Genomic DNA, 21,752 nt, shown 5'->3' with positions numbered 1-21,752 from the left:
TGAATATGTGTGAACGAAAATAAAACAGAAGACAAAGTACAGCACCCCCCTGCCCTGATAATACAGTTGACATTTTGTATGCATTTTTGTTTTCTTTCAATTGTATCTACATGTTTATGTGTTCATATATGAATACACCCACTCACTTATACCAATGCTTTTATTTAATATAAATATATATTTTCATAAGTGAGTATAATATTTTATAACCTGTTTATTTTACCTAACATATTGTATTTTCCATTAAATGTTTTTAATAATATAATTTTTAATGACTGCATAAGTGTTCATCAAACTTTTATCATAATTTTACAAATTGCCTATTATTGGAATTTTAAATACTTTTTTTCCCCTTATTTTAATGAGGAAAATGAGAATTTTTTTTTAAGCCTTTATCTTTGAACATACACATGATTATCTAGTGTACCTTCCTAGATTTGGAATTGCCAGAGCAGAAGGCATATAACTTTTGAAAGATTTTTGATTCTCATTGGCAATTTGCTTTCCAGAAAGCTTATACTTTTTAAAAGTTTTAATTATAAGCATTTATGTTTTCTTCCTCTGTCTTAAATGATATATTTGAGAACTCTGTTGCTCAAGAGACTGTAAGGAATATTTGTAAGGCCACACTAAAGAAGTCACGTTTATTAAAATTAGTACATTATATCTACGTGCACACAGATGTTTCATTATTAAGCCTTGAGATAGCTAAATTACAGCTGAATAGAACTAAACTCATTAGAAATCTGAGGGATTAGTTAGCTGATAACTAAACAATAGTAAATACGCTTAAATTACAATGTGAAGAATGAGGAAGTGCAGACTGTAGACTTTGTTGATTCTATGTCTTGGTAGCCAGTTATTCTGGGAGACTGTGGAAATAATTTTTAGAAGTTGATAAGAATAGCATAGTGTTCTCTGTGTTTGGGATGATGGAAGGGAATCTTGGGTCAAACAGGTAGCTACCTCCATGGTGCCTACAGGGCAAATTGCCACTAATATGAAGTCAGATGGCAGAAGGATTTAGATGGCTTTTTGATGCTACTGCTTGTTTCCTCCTTTTTGGAACTGTGAAATAAATGCATGATACTCCATAGCACTCAGAAAATGTAGCAATAGTCAGGCTACATTGAAAGAAGTTCATTTAGCAGAAACATTTTATAAAAATGAAATATCAACACTTGTAAAACTTTATTTAGCCTGCATTGAATGTCCTTGAAATGCTGAAACAATTTGGCAAGGTTTTATTTTGTGACTTCTAATGATCAAATTGGTATTCCTACAAATTAATATACTTTGCTTATCCCATTTTCTTAATAAGAAAATTATTGTAGCTTAAAAGTGCAACTGGCTGAAAATGGCTAAATGGTCTTAATGGTAAATATCATACTATATAAATAAAATGTGAGACAAAATATTTTATTTCAAAGTTTATTTCATAATGGAAGAAAATAATTATTTGAAAGCCTATAAGTCATTTAGAGAGCACTATTTGAAAATTGACAGAAGTCATAATTGATGCAGAGTTGTAAAAATAATTTAAATCCACTAATGCCATAATGTGTCATTGAAAAAATACTGATAGCCATGGAGAAATAGGTCACTACGTTTGTGAAGAAGCTGAGGCCCAATAACACTAAGTCACTTATCTAAGATCTCAGATCTGGTCCTTCTTAAAAGCCATAATTGATCTGTTCTGCTGTGGTGAATCTGAAAGACATCTTTGTAGTTCAGCCATGGGACTGCAGAATGTGAGTATAACCAAGAACAGAAGCATCCTGCTTCTATAAATTGGTTTGGGATCCAGAATATCTTATTTGAAAGAAAAGGACAAAATTTCTTCAAAACATACAAGGATAGTTTATTCTATGAATGTGCAATCTGTGAAAATCGGGAGCGGGGGTTATAAGAAAAGAGAACTGAGAAAAATTAAGGGAAAGTAATGTCAATGATGATCACTATAGTAAGCTTATTCTGTCCTTGGCTTAAATAACTAACAGTGTTATCACTTGAAATCTTCACAAAAGTTCTGAACCATATAATACCCATTGACCAGGAATTGTTCAGACTTGAAATCTTGAATTCTGGTTTCTTAAATAGTTGAAGCCCTCCTATGTGCTATGATTTGAACTTGTAAATTGAGGGTTAATTGAACTGGGTTGATGGGAAGTCAATGAGTGGTTAGTGTGCCATGGAAACAGTTACTATGTTTTAAGGAGGAGACACAGAGGGTTGATTAATTCCTCAGGTTTGTCAAGAAGAGAGGTCAAAGTGTAACCTTTGTGGGTTCTGTAACACTACATATAATACATTTTGCAGGGGGAGTGTTAAAATTACACCCTAGGGAAAAATATTTTACAATAAAATTTGTGTTCTACCTTAAGTGTGATAAATGGGTATCATTACTTGAAATGTAAATATTTACATTTTTGTAATATATGACTTTGTTAACATCCACAGGGACATGAGAAAAACTGGTTGTGTTTTTTTTTTTAAAGCTCCTTGGACTAATATCAGCAGTTAATGTTCAAATCCCATTTTTACACTTAGCTCTGTATGACTTTGCTTGCCACACAAAGAGTGTGTGTTTGAGGGTGGAAGTATGAGGAACTGGGAGGTTGAGATTCTTTATGTTATTTTCCTCCTCCTGTTAGATTTCCAAATGAATATTTATTAAGCCAAACGTAGTGGAGTAGATTAGTGATTTCAAACCAGGTATCTGGAAGCTCTATAAGACCATAGAGACTATTGCAGATTCAAGGACAATATAAGTGGTGATTAGCTGTCAACTTAGCGGAAGAGGCTCCAAGTAGGTGAATCTGCTTTGTGTCAGATTCTCAGTTCTAGAAATTTTGGCATTTTTACACTTCAGTCCTCACACTTACACTGCAAAGTATCCTTATTCCTTGAGCAAGTCCAGAATTCTTAGTACATTGCAAAAGGTCACACAACTTGCTTACATGATGATCCTGGAATCTGAGATCAGAAATTGATTCTGATCTGTACTAGTAGCCCCTCTCTGAGTTAAAATTATGAATGGGGAAAGAATAATACACTCCCTCTGTAAATCAGGCCAATAATACATTTCTTTGATTGTTTGCTAAAAGACCTTTGTTTAGCAAGAGTAGAGATAATTTAGGGTGGGAATCTGGATTGAACCCAGCTCTGCATGATCTGTTTGACTTTAAGTTACTAATTGTGCCTCAGTTTCCTAATCTGTAAAATAAGAATAACAGATTATTGTGGAGAGTAAATTAATTTGTACATGTTATGTACTTTGAACAATGTCTGTTACTCCCTATGAATTCAGTTCATCTATTCACTTGTTTGATATCTTTCTATATCTCTGTTCTGGAAGACATAGTCTTTTTAAATTAAATTTAATACTCAGAATAGATTGGTATCATTTTTAGCTTTATTTCTGTTATTATATTTTCCCTTTTGCTTATATATCTATTTGGTCTTATTTTATGTGATGTCATTTCAGGTTCCTATATGATAGTGGACTCTTCAGATCATGACCCTGGAGAAAAAGCCAGACTCCAGCTGCCTACAATGAAGGAGAACGACACTCATTGTATTGACTTCAGTTACCTGTTATACAGCCAGAAAGGGCTGAATCCTGGCACTTTGAACATATTGGTTAGGGTGAATAAAGGACCTCTTGCCAATCCAATTTGGAATGTGACTGGATTCACGGGTAGAGATTGGCTTCGGGCTGAGCTAGCAGTGAGCACCTTTTGGCCCAATGAATATCAGGTAATCATCTGTTCTTTTCTAGTTCATGATTTGATGTCCTTGGATCTCACTGTGTATATAATACTTAGAGGTAAATACTAGCCCCATAGGGATGAGAGATGATTTCTTTAGTCCTCCTCCATCACTGTTCTGGAGAAAATGTTTAAATACATTGGCACAAAATCTTCAAAGTACAGAAGATATTTCAACATATGGCAAAAGGTAGTTTAGGTACAAAATTTGTTGGTTGTTTGGTGAAGAGCTGCTTACTGACAGACATATTTCTGTATCTCTGTTCTGGAAGAAATAGTCTTATTGAGTTGAGCATAATATTCAGACCGGATTGGTTCAATAACTTCCTGAAAATAATATTCAAAAAATAAAAATGAAATAGGGCTTCATGAAATGTCTTAGCTAAGGAGAGGCATCTTCAATAATTTTAAAGTATTTTGTCAGTTACATAAAGTTAAAAGCAAACAAAACCTCACCAAGAATTTGAGTTCTGGCTTCAAGATAAAACTAAAGGATTTCAGTAAGAGTTTAGAGTCTTCATTCTAGTGACTAAGTGACTGCTTCATTCTATCCCATTGCCACTTGACTGTCTAATTACTCATTATGACTCGAAAGTCTCTCTGTACATGACCTATCAGGGCTTTTCCAGCCCAACCATTAAAAAAAAACAATCAACCAAAAACGTGGTCCATATGTTGGACCAACCAAACGTGGCCTTTGGATTCCGCTCCCCACAAATGCTTGATGTAATTATGAGTAAACTGGACAATGAATAGTGTCAGTACCTACATTGTGAGTTGTGTGACTGAGTTTATATGGTTTAACCAAAAAAGTCCATTTACCAGTTTGGAAAGTTGTTAAGTAATCTTCATGTGAGGTTCAGTACCTGCTAACAGAAAGTTACCTCTCCTGAAAATTCACTTCTTTGCTAGATTTTGGAATTTAAACTTTTAAAAGATTTGCCTATTTGTATCTTATTATAGAGCTTAACAGAGATGGGTTATGTAAAAGTATATTTTTATTATCATCGGTGAATAATTTATAAGGTAATAACAGTTTTATTTCTGCTTTTAAAAAAAGCATGTTAAGCTTTTCTTTATTCCTGGGAAGAAGGGTGAGGGAATCAATCCATTGTTTTAATTGCTTTGTTTTTGAATTGATTTTTTGTTTGTTTGTTTTATTAAAAGTCTCTTACTTCATAGTTATAGTTCTAAAGGTAAGGTTCTCCATTTAGGGTTATGTGTCTATGAAGATTTCAGTGGATTCTTATTAGGTGCTAGTTGATTCCATTATTCCTGAGCAGAAGGATGTTTCTCAGCAATCCTGGAGAGCCATCTGCTTCTTCAGGGCGCACAGCTCTGGGAGGGCTGCGTATGTGGTAGGTGAGTGGATGGAGCTGTGTAAAACTAATGCTAAGAGCACTGAAGCAAGATTAATGGGCTCATCTCTGACAACAGTGGGCTGATGGCTGTCATTGCTGGGTCAACCTCACAGCACATTGTTTTTATACTAATTTCTTTATAATCTGTTACTAGAGCTTAACACAACATTGAAAAGAAAAAGCTCTGATTCAGCAAAATATAGCTGCCAATGAATTCAGCCTCCTTAAAATAAGTTAAAGCTCAGATAACAAATCTAGCAGAAATATTAAAAATTTGGATTCTAGAGTCCAGTTGCTTATATTCAACCCTGATTTTTGTTTGCTACCTGCATAGACAGTTCAAAAGAATGAAACTGTTAGTTATATCTTTGGAAATAAAAACCCATAGAGGTAGATTTTGGTAAATTCAACAAATAATGTATCTGTGGTATCATACTGCTGATCTTTTGTAACTTAGAAATAGAATACATTATGCTTTCTCCTATTTTTTGGTAAGATCTATCTTTGAATCATTGATATAACATTTTCTTTCTCTCTCTCTCTCTTTTTTTTTTTACCAACTTGTAATTTCTATTTTATTTTGTTATTTTTAATTGAAATATAGTTGATTTACAATGTTATGTTAATTTCTGCTGTACAGCAAAATGATTCAGTTATACATATATATTTATCTTTTTAATATTCATTTCCATCATGGTTTGTCACACTTTACTGAACATAGTTCCACAGTAGGACCTTGTTGTTTATCCATTCTATTTGTAATAGTTTGCATTTGCTAATTCCAAACTCCCAGTCCATCCCTCCTTCCTCCAGCCCCTCCCCCCATAACATTTCCTTATGGTGCAGATTTCTGTAATGTTACTTTTAATGTTGAGTTATAATACCAAGAACTGGATAAATGTTTCTTTGTTCAGTCTCATTTTTCATGACAGAGCTGCCTAGGTTACTTCTACCTGAGGTACTTTCAATAAAACTGTGCAAAAGGAACCTGTGCAAGTTTCAACCTGGCCAGTGAGATCTTTTTGCGGATCTCTTTGAGAAAATGATTGCTAAATACATAGAACCTGTGGGTAAATGTCTCTTTGTTGCAGACTAAAATTTGAGCAATTTCTTACGTGATTACTTCCACATCCTTTTCCTTAACCTGCAAAGCTTAACAATCAATGAGAGAAAATAACAGAGTAGAATATTTTTTATTCATGTGTTTAGTGCTCAGTAAATTACTTGATTGATGTTTTCATCAATTTTTGTCATTCAGATACTAGTAGTATCTGTATATCAGTTATTAGAAACAACTATATTTATGTAGGATTTTTGCTATTAGGAAATAACATGAAAAACTTTTGACTATTGTTTAATGCAGAAACTTTATGTATTTTTAAAATTAAAATATAGCCATTGCCATGTGCCATTTTACAAATCTACTCTTTATTCTTAAAACAATACCATTTATTTTTAATTTTTCCAGACTCTAGGTTAAGTAGAATTGTGATATTCTTAGAAATTGATCTCCTTGGTTCCACAATTTTCTCAACTTCTCTTCTCCAGAGATCTTACACTCTCTGGACTTCTTTAACCTTTTTTGTTTGTTTGTTTTAACTTTCTCATTTTTCTAACTGCCTTTTCTTTTGTTTGTCTGGTGAAGACGCCTATCTTTCTTTGCTTGAACCATTCTGTATCTGACCACCCATCTTGTACAACCCCTTTTCACCCAACTTTAATAATAACAACAGAAGCAATCAAAAATAGGCTGAGAATACTACTACTTTTAATTATTAATAGTATGGGATAACCTTTGTATAAAAATCACAATCCTGGAAGTGAAAACAAATGGTCCTTACAAGCCAGTCCTTCTCTTTTCCATTTTTCTGTTGAACTAAATATCTGAAAAAGATACAATATATCTTTGGTATGGTTTTCCCTTCCCACAGATTCCATCTTATCAGATGCCTAAAGAGAAGATTGATGTGGTAATTTGATTACTAGTTTTCAACCTCAAGAAACCTCAGATTTGAAAAAAAGTACATGAAATTGTGAAATAAAGGCAAAAGTGATTCTTTGAATAATGAATTTTGGTTATCTGGAAGATTAGGATAAGGGCCCATGGACTCTGGGGCCAGCACTTCCTAGGCGAATCTTGACTCTACTATTTAGCAGATGTACAACCTTGGGGCTGTTTTTTAATCTCTTTTACTGTAGTTTCCTCATCTGAAACATGAGGATCACAACAGTACCTGTCTCACTGGGTTTTCTAAGTATTAAATGAGTTAATACATACAGAGTGTTTGGAACACTCTATCGTAGGTGTTTATACTAGTAAACTACTCTTACAGTGGGTGTTTATCATAAATTAGGTTAACATTATGTTGAATAAGTAAAAAATAACTCTATTGGATTTAATAACTGCTCAGCATTTTTCTTTAATTGTGAAACATACTGTATATTTTTTAAATAGCAGATTTAGGTTCATAGTCAATTTGAGAGGAAGGTATAGAGACATCCTTATGTATCCCTGGTTCCCACACATGCATAGCCTCCCCCATTATCAACTCCTACAAGAGAGGTGTGATTGATGAACCTGTGTTGGTTATGATAGATGAACCTGTATTGACACATCATAGTCACTCAAGGGCCTTCCCCAGTGACGCTAGAAGGAAAGAACCTGCCTGCCAATGCAGGAAACATAAAAGACTCAGGTTCAATCCCTGGGTTCGGAAGATCTCCTGGAGGAGGGCACGGCAATCTATTCCAGTATTCTTGCCTGGAGAATCCCATGGACAGAGGAGCTACAGTCCATAGGGTCTCAAAGGGTCAGACATGACTGAAGTGACATAGCACAGCACAGCACAATCACTCAAAGTCTATAGTTAATGTTAGAATTCACTCTTGGTGTTATATATTCTAAGACTTTAGACAAATATATAATGACATGTATTCATCATTATAGAATCAGAGTATTTTCACTGCCTGAAAAGTCCTTTGTGTTACACCTCCTCTCTCCACCCCACTCTCTTTTTTTCTGGTTTTTAATTTATTAAAATGTCTAATTTTTTTACACATTATTAACACATCATGCTAACTTCTGGAGATACACGGGTAAAATCCCTCTTTTCCTGAGGCTTACAGTCTAGCTTGGCCCTTTAAAAATGTAAAGAGAAATAAATGTAAAGATAAAAATGTTAATCAGAGGTGGGGTCTGCCTTTAAGGAGCCTCGTCCAGATGGGCATGTGAGATATGTGTAGATAAAACTTTGAAACAATATATATTTAATAGCAATTATTAAATGACTTAAGAGGGATAGATATAAAATGAGGTGGGAAAAATGAAAACAAAAGAATTGTTTCCAAAGTAATTTGAGACAGAAATGGAACTAGAATTCTTGCCTCTTGATTTCTCTGTTCCTTGATTAGTTTGCTTTCTAGCGTATCTGTTTTGGTTAACCAGCACTGTCTATAGTGAAACAGGACGAGCAAATGTGAATTAATTTCTGACATAAGTGTTGCAGTGATACAGTAATGCATAAGGAATTATTTCTCACCTGTGTCTTCAGAACAATAGATGTCTTTTTAGCTTAGTGTACTAATTACAGAAAGTAGCATATTACATGCATTTTTTTTTTGCCATGGTTACAAGTTGCTATTTCCTCCTATTTTTATCCACCTTAAGTAAGTACTGTAAAATTTTAAATTGCTCGCTAAACAGAAGCAAAAATAAAGAAAACAAAAAACAACCCAAATATCATGAGGTATTATCTTAGTGTTGAATCTGAACTGAAGAATAGCACACCTCTAAGAATATAATTTTCTCCACTCTGGAAATCTGACCTGTCTTGAATGTGTAAAACTAAATTCTGCTTTGGGATTAAACCCATTAGTTTCTTACTGAACAGTGAGGTTGTTACCAAATGAGGCAGGCAGACATAACTTCCAAAACTATTAGTGGAAACCTAATCTGCTGTTTTCCATTAACTGGGTGCACATCATTAATCACAAAAATGATGCGTGATGAAAACTACAGGGGTTTGGCCTGAAATTGGAAAGTGATAATATAGCAGAATGTGCCTTTTTTTTCTCACCCCCTAATTCACTGAGAAATAAACACTGAACTTTTGCAAGCCATTTTCTTCTTAACATTTTCCACTGGTTTAAAAAAAAAAAAAAAAAACTGTAAGAACTGGACAAGCATGGGGTCTTTTATTTTTGTTTCCATTTTAAAGGTTTATGTTAACATGTACTGCACTGATATTTTGGCAGTGGAATGTTTGTTGCACTCCAGAGATACTGCTGCTTTGGATCCAAGAAGATTGGGACTTAAACCAAATGACTGTTTACATAAATAAAAAGTCTCTAAAAGATTACTCTTGAAGGAGAGGGGCTGAAATAAGAGCATGCTCATGAACCATCCATGCAAAGCATGAGGAAAAGAGGATAGCACTCCTGTGCCATAGCTCTTGGGATGCTTCCAATGTTTATTGGTCTTTAGCCAACCTTGTAGAGCACCACGGAAGAAAGGAGGTTAGCAGTATTTTTCTTTCCTAGATGGATTTTCTTTCCTAGTCTGCTTGAGGCACCATAACAAAATACTACAGACCAAGTGACTTAAACAACAGAAATTTATTTCTCTTACGGTGTGAAGGCCAAAGATCAAAGTGCTGGTCTATTTGTTTCCTGGGGAGAGCTCTCTTCTTGGTTTGCAGATGCCTACCTTCTCCCTGTGACCTCACATAATAAAGAGAGAGTGCTCTGGTGTCTTGTCCTCTTCTCCTACAGGCACCAGGCCAATCGGATTAGGGTCCCACTCTTTTGAGCTCGTGCTAAGTCATTTCAGTCATGTCCTACTCTTGCGACCCTATGGACTATAGCCTTCCAGGCTGCTCTGTCCATGGGATTTTCCAGGCAAGAATAGTAGAGTGGGTTGCCATGCCCTTCTCAAGGGGATCTTCCCACCCAAGGATCGAACCTCAGATGCCTCCTGCATTGGAGGCAGGTTCTCTACCACTAGCACTACCTGGGTTCTTAATTACCCCCTAAAGGCACAGTCTCCAAATACAATCACATTGGCAGTTAGGATTTCAGCATATGAATTTGGTGAGGTGTTGTAGGGGACACAATTCAGTCCATAACACTAGGTATATCTTATAGGTGTAATGTCGTCATTTACAGCCATTATAAGTGACTCTGGCTCATTATTTTATATGACAGTATTGCAGATATTATGAATTTTTCTGTTCAGTAGTCATTCTACTTACTTTCCCCAACTTACTTTGCAGATAGGAGTGGCACAGCACTAGCCAATGAGTTATGATGGAAAGTCAGCTGGGAGACTTCTGGGAAAGATGTTATTCTCTGATTAAAAAGAGATCCATGTTGTTGCATGAAAACATGACGCTTGGCCCAACTGTAATTATTTTGTAACTCAGAGAAAGAAGATAACAAATTGAGGGTAGCAGAAGAAAGTATGGAAGGATCCAGGGTCCTACTCTCAGACAACAACAAGAGCAATAAAAATAGTATTATAGCAATTTTTAGTTGAGTATTCTCCCATGCAGTTTAAGACATCCTATTATATCATGTCATATCTTTCTTGAACTGTCAGACACTCCCACCTCTCAACACATTGTTTGTAGATAGCACAAGTGAGATATATGGCAAAATTAAAAGTATTTGTATCTATCTATGAATGAAGCAGTTAATATTTTTCAGTCCAGTTGCAGAGAGAAGACAAAGCTATATACCTGAAAATGTAAATAGGACTATGATAGAATGAATCAATGATTGAAAGGAATAGAAAGAAAGGAAGGAAGGATAATTTGTTGAGATTCTACTATGTATAAAACACTGAGCTGGATACTTCCATATATGTCACCTTTACCTTATTTTAATACTTGATCAAGTGTTAAGTGAATGTTTATTATCTTCATGAGCATGGACTCAGTTGCTGATTATGAAGTGGTCAAAATTATTCCCCTTTTCTTCTTTACTAGTTCAATTCTGTTTTAAAAAATTTAGACTTCAGCCATATCAGTGACATCTGAAGTTAATCATAACTAGGCTTGTTTAAGTTCTGGTAACAGTATTTGCCTAACATGGGCATTCTGGCTCATTTTTACAGTAGCACCATACCTTCTGTTTGATGGGCTGTTAACAAAACAGCTTTCTGCTGCTCATTTTTACTCTTAGTGACTCCCTGTTTGTTTCACTGAAAGTACTCCCAATAGATTTGACAAAACTTCCACATTATTATTGTCATTGTTTTTCTTTAAAATTATCATCCTGCCAGGGTGACTTCTCTCTGGTTGTGTCAGTGATTTGCCTTTATTATAAAACACCTGCTTTACTTTCCCTTTGGACTCTGTTTGCTTTGACTCATTGATGAAAGTTACAGTGTGTAAACAAATTAAGAAAAGAGTCCTAGTAACACAATTACTATTGCAAGTATATGACAGAAGTCTCTTGTTATTCTACTATATTATACTTGTTTTCATTTAGTATAACAGGAACTGCCAAGTATCTCTTCACTAATTTTTTGAGAAATATCTCCATGAATTAATGCACTTCCCATTTAACAGATTGGAAAAATAATGAGCAGTAAGCAGAATTAGGCAGTATTGTTCAGTTGATGACTTTTCTTAGGAGTTTATTTCATCCAAGGGGACTGAGGAAGACAGATGTTCCAAAGAGTGGAATAGATGCCCATATTTCTCTTGCTCACTCACTTGTGTTCAGCTCAGCTTGTTGATTCCAGATTAATGCAGTTCTGATTCCTTGTTTTCCATGCCTCTTTATCCATCCACTCCAATATTCTTGCCTGGAGAATCCCATGGACAGAGGAGCCTGGTGGGCTGCTGTTGATAGGGTCACAAAGAGTTGGCAACTGAGCACCCACAAATGGGCTGATCTTCATTTACCAAGATGAACAAAGTATATATCCTACTGGGGGAAATTGATTATATTCTTTGCAGCCAAAGATGGAGAAGCTCTACACAGTCAGCAAAAACAAGACCTGGAGCTGACTATGGCTCAGATCATGAACTCCTTATTGCCAAATTCAGACTTAAATTGAAGAAAGTAGGGAAAAACACTAGATCATTCAGGTATGACCTAAGTCAAATCTTTTACGATTATACAGTGGAAGTGAGAAATTGATTCAAGGGATTAGATCTGATAGAATGCCTGAAGAACTAAGGACGGAGATTCGTGACATTGTTTAGGAAGCAGTGATCAAGATCATCCCCAAGAAAAAGAAATGCAGAAAGGCAAAATGGTTGTCTGAGGAGGCCTTACAAATAGCTGAGAAAAGAAGGGAAGTGAGAGGCAAAGGAGAAAAGGAAAGATACACCCATTTGAATCCAGAGTTCCAAAGAATGGCAAGGAGAGATAAGAAAGCCTTCCTCACTGATCAATGCAAAGAAATAGAGGAAAACAGTAGAATGGGAAAGACTAGAGATCTCTTCAAGAAAATTAGAGATACCAAGGGAACATTTCATGCAAAGATGGGCACAGTAAAGGACAGAAGTGGTATGGGCCCAACAGAAGCAGAAGATACTAAGAAGAGGTGGCAAGAATATACAAAAGAACTGTACAAAAAAGACCTTCATGACCCAGATCACCACGATGGTGTAATCACTCACCTATAGCCAGACATCCTGGAATGTGAAGTCAAGTGGTCTTAGGAAGCATCACTACGAACAAAGCTAGTGGAGGTGATGGAATTCCAGTTGAGCTATTTCAAATCCTGAAAGATGATGCTGTGAAAGTGCTGCACTCAATATGCCAGCAAATTTGGAAAGCTCAGCAGTGGCCACAGGACTGGAAAAGGTCAGTTTTCATTCCAGTCCCAAAGAAAGGCAATGCCAAAGAATGCCCAAACTACTGCACAATTGCACTCATCTCACAGGCAGCAGGAGCTGCATGGGCTGGTAAAGTAGTGCTCAAAATTCTCCAAGCCAGGCTTCAGCAATACGTGAACCATGAACTTCCAGATGTTCAAGCTGGTTTTAGAAAAGGCAGAGAAGCCAGAGATCAAATTTCCAACATCCACTGGATCATCAAGAAAACAAGAGAGTTCCAGAAAAACATCTATTTCTGCTTTATTGACTATACCAAAGCCTTTGACTCTGTGGATCACATCAAACTGTGGAAAATTTTTGAAGAGATGGGAATACCAGACCACCTGACCTGCCTCTTGAGAAATCTGTATGCAGGTCAGGAAGCAACAGTTAGAGCTGGATATGGAACAACAGACTCGTTCTAAATAGGAAAAGGAGTATGTCAAGGCTATATATTGTCACCCTGCTTATTTAACTTATATGCAGTGTTCTCAGTATCATGAGAAACACTGGGCTGGATGAAGCACAAGCTAGAATGAAAGTTGCCAGGAGAAATATCAATAACCTCAGATATGCAGATGACACCACCCTTATGGCAGAAAGCGAGGAAGAACTAAAGAGCCTCTTGATGAAAGTGAAAGAGGGGAGTGAAAAGAGTAGGCTTAAAACTTGACATTCAGAAAACTAAGAGCATGATATCTGGTCCCATCACTTTCTGGCAAACAGATGGGGAAACAGTGACACATTTTATTTTGGGGGGCTCCAAGATCACTGCAGATGGTGAATGCAGCCATGAAATTAAAAGATGCTTGCTCCTTGGAAGAAAAGTTATGACCAATCCAAACAGCATATTAAAAAGGAGAGATGTTACTTTGCCAACAAAGGTCTGTCTAGTCAAAGCTATGGTTTTTCCAGTAGTCACGTATGGATGTGAGAGTTGGACTATGAAGAAAACTGAGCACTCAAGATTTGATGCTTTTGAACTGTGGTGTTGGAGAAGACTCTTGAGAGTCCCTTGGACTGCAAGGAGATCCAACCAGTCCATCCTAAAGGAGATCAGTCCTGAGTATTCATTGGAAGGACTGATGCTGAAGCTGAAACTCCAGTACTTTGGCCACCTGATGCAAAGAACTGACTCATTAGAAAGACCCTGATGCTGAGGATGATTGAAGGTGGGAGGAGAATTGGACTCCAGAGGATGAGATGGTTGGGTGGCATCACCAACTCAATGGACATGAGTTTGAGTAAACTCCGGGAATTGGTGATGGACAGGGAGGCCCGGCGTGCTGCAGTGCATGGGATGCAAAAGAGTCGGACACAACTGAGCGACTGAACTGAACTGGGACAGAATCCCTAGGCAAACACAAAAATACAAGATACAAGAATCATTTCCTTCTAATCCATTTAATCTGACAATGCTATACCATTTATAATTACAATATCATATCAGTAAGAAAATTATAGATAACAGGTTAAAATCAGTTCCTCCTCAGTTATATTGTCTGCTTACTTTGATGGTTAATTAGAATTGGTGGTTGTTTCCATAGGCTTTCGAGTTTCTGTACAACTTTAATTTCTGTGCTTCCTCTGTCCATTTTCTTGTCAAAGACTGATTTTTCTTTATTTTAGACTGCATGTGGTATGTAACAAAATATTGCCTCATCAAGGGAAAAACAAAACTAAATTGGGTGACAGTATGTTTTTATCTAAAATTTAATTTTTTTACTGTGGTGATTTCAGTTTCCATTCTTAGAACATAATGGAAAAAGGAAGGGTTGTAATTATGTCTTTTAGTATAAGCTTTTCAACTGAATGAATGTAGTTGGTAGAAAATACAAAGGAAATGTCAGACATATTTGTAGTTTCTATCTATTTTACCATTCCTTTTGATAATGTATAGAATAATTATTCTGTTGTTAGTAATACAAGTGGGAAATTAAAGGAAAATAAACTTTGGACTTTGTAAATTAAAACATCCACTTATGTAATCTCGTAGACAATTTGTGGTTCATTTTAGCTGTCTTGATTTTCAAAAGGAATTTTTAAAGCTGTCATTATAAAACTAGCTACTACATGTTATTTCTGCATTTAGTTATATAAATAACCATTGCACACACCACTGGAATTCCCTGATGAGATTTAGATTCCTAATATTCTTTGAATGATTTTTTAAAAAATCATTCTTCTCAGGTTTCTCAAAGCAGTAAATCAATTCTCATTTTATGTTTAAAAATAAGATGTATAGTCATAAATTTATACCAGGTAATGATTCAATAAAGTAATAAAGAGTTGAAAATTCTATCAAAGAGTTGAAAATTCAATCAAAGATTGGTTCAAACTTAAACATCTTTAGATCCTGGAGTTTTGCAACAACAGCACAAATATAATACTTGGAAATAGATATAGCGATTCTCTGGGTTAATATTTATTAAGACACTTTTGGTTTGGCTGTGAACTTTGACTAGTTAAACATATGAAGAGGTGAAGCCAGTTTAGGTCCATAAGTATTGGAGTGAATTTCTACCCTGTTTTGTTTTGGTTGCTGTTCATTTTATTTTATGTTTTTCTCTCTTGTTATCTACTGCCTTGTTTTGGGGAGGGGACAGGTTGTAAGCAAAACATTAAATACTTAAACAAGTAACTATTTTTTGAGTATGTCTATAATGTTAAATATTGTGACATGATGCATGAGAATTAGAAGGAGATGGTCTCTCTCTCTCTCTCTCTTTTTTTTTTTTTAATCTCAGTAGAGAATAAAGGTGAGGGCATTTTATGTATTGGGTAAAGTTTTAAACTAGAAGTTTTTCAGTCTTTGTTCAATCCCAGGTCAATTGATCATTAGGTTCTTGTTCACTGAGTGACTACTTTGTGTGATCTTTTGAATTTTAGTTGCTAAGATATGGGGCAATAGCTAGTCTACTAATTATGCATCTGTTTTATGAGGTAATGAAAGCCTCAAAGTATTCTGTTTAAAGCTCTTATTTACAAATGAAAGACACCAACTAAAACCAGCAGAGACAAAGATGGAATTGGAAAGATTTGGGATTCTCTTACAGCATGTTAGGGAAGTGGAATATCTAACCCTGAGGAAGGTAAGTGTCCCAGAATAGCAACAACAACATTGTCTTTCTCTCTGTAGGTCACTGTGAATGACTCATTAATTTATCTCTTCCACAAGTATTTATCAAGCAATCTAATCTCTGCCAAGCACTGTTCTGGCTGCTGGGAATATATAGTTCTAAATAAGTGTCAAGGTTCCTGTTCGCCCAGGAATTCTACTCTAGTGGTGGGAGGGAGGAAAAGAGATGAATAAGTAAATGAGCAAAATGTCAAATGGAGTAAGTGCCGAGAAGATAATGTGAGAGCTGGAGTTCTAGAAAACATCTTGGAGTAGGTAGTTCAGGAAGAACCATTGGAGAAAGTGAGTTTCACCTGGAGATCTGAATGGCAGAAGGGACCCAGGCTTGCAAAGACCAGGGAAATGGTGCAAAAACAGAGCAAGCAGCAAATAAAGGCCCTAAATTTGGGGAGATTGGCATCGTCCTTGAACAGAGGACAGGTGGTTGTTACTGTTCAGTCACTAAGTTGTATCCAACTCTTTGTGACCCCATGGATTGCAGCAGGCTAGGCTTCCCTGACCTTCGCTGTCTCCCAGAATTTGCTTAAGTTCATGTCCATTGAGTTGATAATGCCATCTAACTGCCTCAACTTCTGTGCAGAGGGTGACATGGATGAGGGGACAGTCGGAGCAGTGGTCAAAGGAGACCTCTTCTAGAATGAGATGCATCTAATTTTAGTTCTGTGAAGCTCTGCCATCCAAGAAACAGTTTGAACACTTTTAGAAGATTTTTGTCAAGGGATTCTGTTTACTCATTTTTGGTCTTATTTTGTACATCTACCAGATTTATATTCTTCTGTAGTCTTTTTCACTGCTTGCTCTCTAGTCACAGCCCTGCTTGCATATCATCTTGATAATGGTTCCCTGACTGTTTTCCCTTGCCTTAAATTCTGTTATAAATCAGTTACATTTGGACAGATGCTATTTCGGTGATATTGACCTTCTCAGATTTTGTCAGTGTTTCCTTTAAAGTCAAAATGTTTAGCCTTCATTTGAGGGGCTTCATAATTTAGCCTCAGGCAATTACTTCAATCTCTCTACTAATTATTTTTTACACACACCTTCTGCTTTAGTCTGAAACGTGCTTTAGTTGTTCTTTGGTCAATTTGGGCACTTTGTGTGAATTTAAACATTATATATATATACACACACACATATATATAATGCTTATCTATATCTTAATATGTATAATAAATACCTATATAGAATATGTCTACCTTACATATAATATTACATATATGCCTATTTATAATTATATGTTATATATATAAATATATGTGTTATATATTATCATGCTAGATAGCTTCAGTCATGTCCAACTTTCTGCAATCCTATGGACTATAGCCCTCCAGGCTCTTCTGTCCATGGGATTCTCCAGGCAAGAATACTGGAGTGGGTTGACATTTTCTTCTCTAGGGGATCTTCCCAACTCAGGGATCAAACCTGCTCTTCCTAGCGCAGGGGTCAAACTGGCGTCTCTATGTCTCCTGAATTGGCAGCCGGGTTCTTTACCACTAGTGCTGCCTGGGATGACATTGTATATTATACGTGAAAGTGAAAGTCACTCAGTTGTGTCTGACTCTTTGTGACTCCATAGACTGTACAGCCCATGGAATTCTCCAGGCCAGAATACTGGAGTGGGTAGCTGTCTCCAGGCCAGAATACTGGAGTGGGTAGCCGTTTCCTTCGCCAGGAGATCTTCCCAGGGATTGAACCCAGGTCTCCCACATTTCAGGTGGATTCTTTAGCAGCTGAGCTACTAGGGAAGCCCAAAATATATATCTTCTAAAATGCCTTTGATTTTTCCTTTCTCTTGTCTAAGTTCTGTTTTTGCTTTTAGACCCAACTTTATGCTCACTTCCACCATGAGGGCTGTGCTTTGCCACTTCATTTCTCCTCGTTATCTGTATTGCTTCCATTGCTATTTAGATATATAGCTTATAATGTTTCAGAGAGTCTTGTATTTTGTGCCCCTTGTGAATTATAGAACCTCTTTGAAAAGGGACTGGGTTTGCCATAAAGACAGTTTAATATTTACATTGTGCTTTGTATTTTGAAGGCAGTTTGATGACTTAAAAAAGTTATCTGCTCAGTAGCATTGAAAGGTCATTAAAAGTAGGACTACTTTTATTTTAGAGATGAAGACTGAGAAAGGATAATTGACTTATTTAAGGTCATGTTGCTAGCTAGGATTGCGTTGGGTTTCCTAGAGGTAAATTCTAGTTCCTTTCTAGTGTGCCAGGGTGTGTCTTTGTTGATAATGATTTTTCAGCCTTGGTCTCAAAGGACAATTTGATTTTCTGATTGTATATTAAGTGATGGTATAAGAGTAAGGTTATAATTATTTCACTTCCATATACCACTTCAGGAAGTTTTTTCTTCTTATTATTTGCTAATATTTCTTTAGAAACATTGAATGATTTTATGGTTTGTCTATTAAGAATTGACTGGCTGAAGTAAGCTGAACACTTAAGGGCCAGTCTAGAACTTTGGTGGACTGGATTTCATTTCTACAAGCAAGTGTTTATTTTGTTGTTATTGCATGCTTTGCTCTAATCTAGGCTCTGAAATCGGAGAAGGCAATGGCACCCACTCCAGTACTCTTGCCTGGAAAATCCCATGGACGGAGGAGCCTGGTAGGCTGCAGTCCATGGTGTTGCTAAGAGTTGGACACGACTGAGCGACTTCACTTTCACTTTTCACTTTCATGCGTTGGAGAAGGAAATGACAACCCACTCCAATGTTCTTGCCTGGAGAATCCCAGGGACGGGGGAGCCTGGTGAGCTGCCATCTATGGGGTCGCACAGAGTCGGACACAACTGAAGCGACTTAGCAGCAGCAGCAGGCTCTGAAATAAAACAAGTATGGAAATAATTTCATACCTTTTTTTAGGGAATATAAAGTCCACTCAGGAAACTGGTTATGTGCTGACAAGTTTTGGTGGTAGGTGATGCTTAAATGGGGTTCTGTTTTACATTCATCTCATGATTAAATGGGGTTCTGTTATACATTTTTCTCTGATTTTGCATATATTTGCAAATGCCATAATACTGGAGTGGGTAGCAATTCCCTTCTCCAGAGGATCTTCCTGACCTAGGGATTGAACCTAGATCTCCTGCACTGCAGTCAGTTTCTTCACCATCTGAGCCACCAGGGAAGCCCAATAAAACAACAGGAAGAAACAAAAGTCTTCTGAGGGAGATAAACGTCAGTATTGGCTCTCGTATGAGCTCCAATAGGGGAGCAATACACAGGCTCTGTGGTCAGAAAAAATGGAGTGGCATCTGGGTATGCATAGCAGGAGTGAAAAGGAGTTCGTTTCCCCATGATGAGGCATAGACAGTGCCCCCAGCAGTCCGAAATGGGAATGATCATATTGTGTGAGGGGACAGACACTGCTAAGTCGCTTCAGTCGTGTCCGACTCTGTGTGACCCCATAGATGGCGGCCTCCCAGGCTCCCCCGTCCCTGGGATTCTCCAGGCAAGAACACTGGAGTGGGTTGCCATTTCCTTCTCCAATGCATGAAAGGGAAAAGTGAAAGTGAAGTCGCTCAGTCGTGTCCGACTCTTCGAGACCCCATGGTCTGCAGCCTACCAGGCTCCTCCATCCATGGGATTTTCCAGGCAAGAGTACTGGAGTGGGGTGCCATTGCCTTCTCCAGGGGACAGCCACATTCATCTGCTGAAGTGGAGGGTTTTGACATGAAGAGGAATGAAAGATGACATTGAGTTGGTTAGACTTTGTTATTTAGAAGTTTCCAAATTCAGGTCGTGAGATTTGTTAATCTGATTCCTAAATGTTTGTGAACCACTCAGAAGAGTTAATCAGTGGAGCAGTGTGATAACAGTGATGATTTTTGAAAGTCATTCTTTTGAAGACTGAACTCAGCAGATCAAAGGTAGACCTCAACTCAGCGTTTGCTGGTAATCCCCATACTGCTATTCTTCAAGCTCCATCTGTTCAAATGAGACTCTTGAAGTTGTGACATTCAACGTTTTTGGATGAAAACCTGTGGGGGGCAAGGGATATTTTTGTTATTTAGTTCCCTTTCTGCTAGGTAGAGATTTATTTATTATGAAAGGTAATCAGGTTTTGCAGACAAATTCACATTTTTTTTAAAAAAAGTCTATTCAGGGATTCTGCCTTTGTCAACAGAATTACTAAATTTTGTTCATTTAAGCTTATTCTTTCCACTGAGATCATCGGGGAACTTTCTTTTATTATAAAGGATGAAGGCTGTCCAGGTGATGCTCTTCTCCTCCATCTGCCCATTAAATCCTTAATCTCTTACACCTGGGTGGCTTCTAATCCTTTATTTGCTTTATGTACCAGTGGTTTCAAGTTGGACAAGTTCTGTGTCAAATATGCCAACAGAGTTAAGTTTCCTTGTGCCATAAAAGGGTATGCTATGCCCCAAGATCTCCTGGAAAATAAAGTAGATTGTTGTTCACAAATGGGTCTTCTGGTTTTAATGCAGCCCAGTTAGTAAATGGCATTCACTCACTATACAACCAGGAGTGCCGTATTGATTGGCAACAGGAAGCTCCTTGTTCATGTTGAGAGTTCCTTTTGCTGGGTTGCTTGCCTCTGAGAATTGTCAATGTGCTGCCTTTGTAATGCAGTAAAAGGTCCTTTCTGCCTTTTTTCTTTTTTTTGCTATTTGCTTCTCTGTTTGGAGCCCACTGATGGACTTGAGTTATAAAGCCCAGAAGTTTTACATGAGTTTGTTTTTGGATGTTGTTTGGTCAGGGTTCTGTTTGGAAGAAAGTCAGGAAAATAATACAGGAGGCAAAGTTATCCACTGCTTCTTAGTTATCACTGTACTACCTTAAATTCAGTGGGCTACCTTGTCAAGAGTTCATGCCCTGAATTGAATTTCAGGCTTGAACCCCACTCTAGTTCAGAGACAGCTCACATTGCAGAAACAGTCTGCTCAGTTCAGTTACATAAACCTTCCTCACAAATCATCTCTATACCAGTGAGAGTTTGTATCCATCAGCTTACCTTGTGGGATAACTGGGAATCAGGACAGGCACAACCCATTTCCTCTGTTCTTCAAGTAAAACCCTATAGAGAATATAACTAACTTGATAAAAGACAGTGCTTCTTAAGTCAAGACAGGGTATATCTCACTTAACTTTAAAAAAAAAAAAAGGGGGGAAGGAAAAAAAGCATTTTTCCTCGTCCAGTACTTTTGGGTCTCTATTTAGCTGTCATATAAATGTATGGCATTGGTTTGTAGAAGCAGAGGCTGCAACATTTTATTTTTTCATTTCCATTGCTAAAAAAGACAGAAGATAGGGAGATTATTTAAACCATAATTTGTGCTGGCATTGCCTGGAGGAGGTGAACTGGTATCAGCCTATTTGAAAATGGAAAAATTTTCCATAAAAATGGTGTTAGTTAACTTTGAGAAGTTTTTTAAAATTATGAATGTTTTAATTTGGAGGGAATCACATGCATTAAGAGTGACACTTGGACTTTTTAATTACAACCTGACCACATAAAATTGCTTTAATTCTTAACTGTTATCAAAGTTCTCTCCTTCAGCAATACAAAGTGGTTAGGACCCTGAGAAGTTAATTATAGCTTCTGGCAGCACTTGCAGTGCGAGAAGTTTCAAGCTGTTTTTCTGAGCAGCCCCCGCATCCTGGTTTCTTGTTGCTTTGGATA

The 21,752-nt window shown here is 36.9% G+C and overlaps 1 protein-coding gene across 16 annotated transcripts in view; it reads left to right on the top strand.

Annotated features, from left to right (window-relative positions):
• Window positions 1–21,752, top strand: part of PTPRK (protein tyrosine phosphatase, receptor type K) — a 612,580-nt gene that overhangs the window by 226,459 nt on the left and 364,369 nt on the right. For all 16 annotated transcript variants that reach the window (XM_027551493.1, XM_027551494.1, XM_027551492.1 and 13 more), the window contains exon 3: window positions 3,488–3,759. In XM_027551493.1, coding sequence (XP_027407294.1) covers window positions 3,488–3,759 — 272 coding nt within the window. The remainder of the gene's footprint in view (window positions 1–3,487; window positions 3,760–21,752) is intronic.

This window comes from Bos indicus x Bos taurus, chromosome 9, assembly GCF_003369695.1.
Source record: "Bos indicus x Bos taurus breed Angus x Brahman F1 hybrid chromosome 9, Bos_hybrid_MaternalHap_v2.0, whole genome shotgun sequence".
Lineage (NCBI taxonomy): Eukaryota > Metazoa > Chordata > Mammalia > Artiodactyla > Bovidae > Bos > Bos indicus x Bos taurus.
Note: the sequence above shows the minus strand (reverse complement) of the source record. Positions and strands in the feature narration are given on the sequence as shown.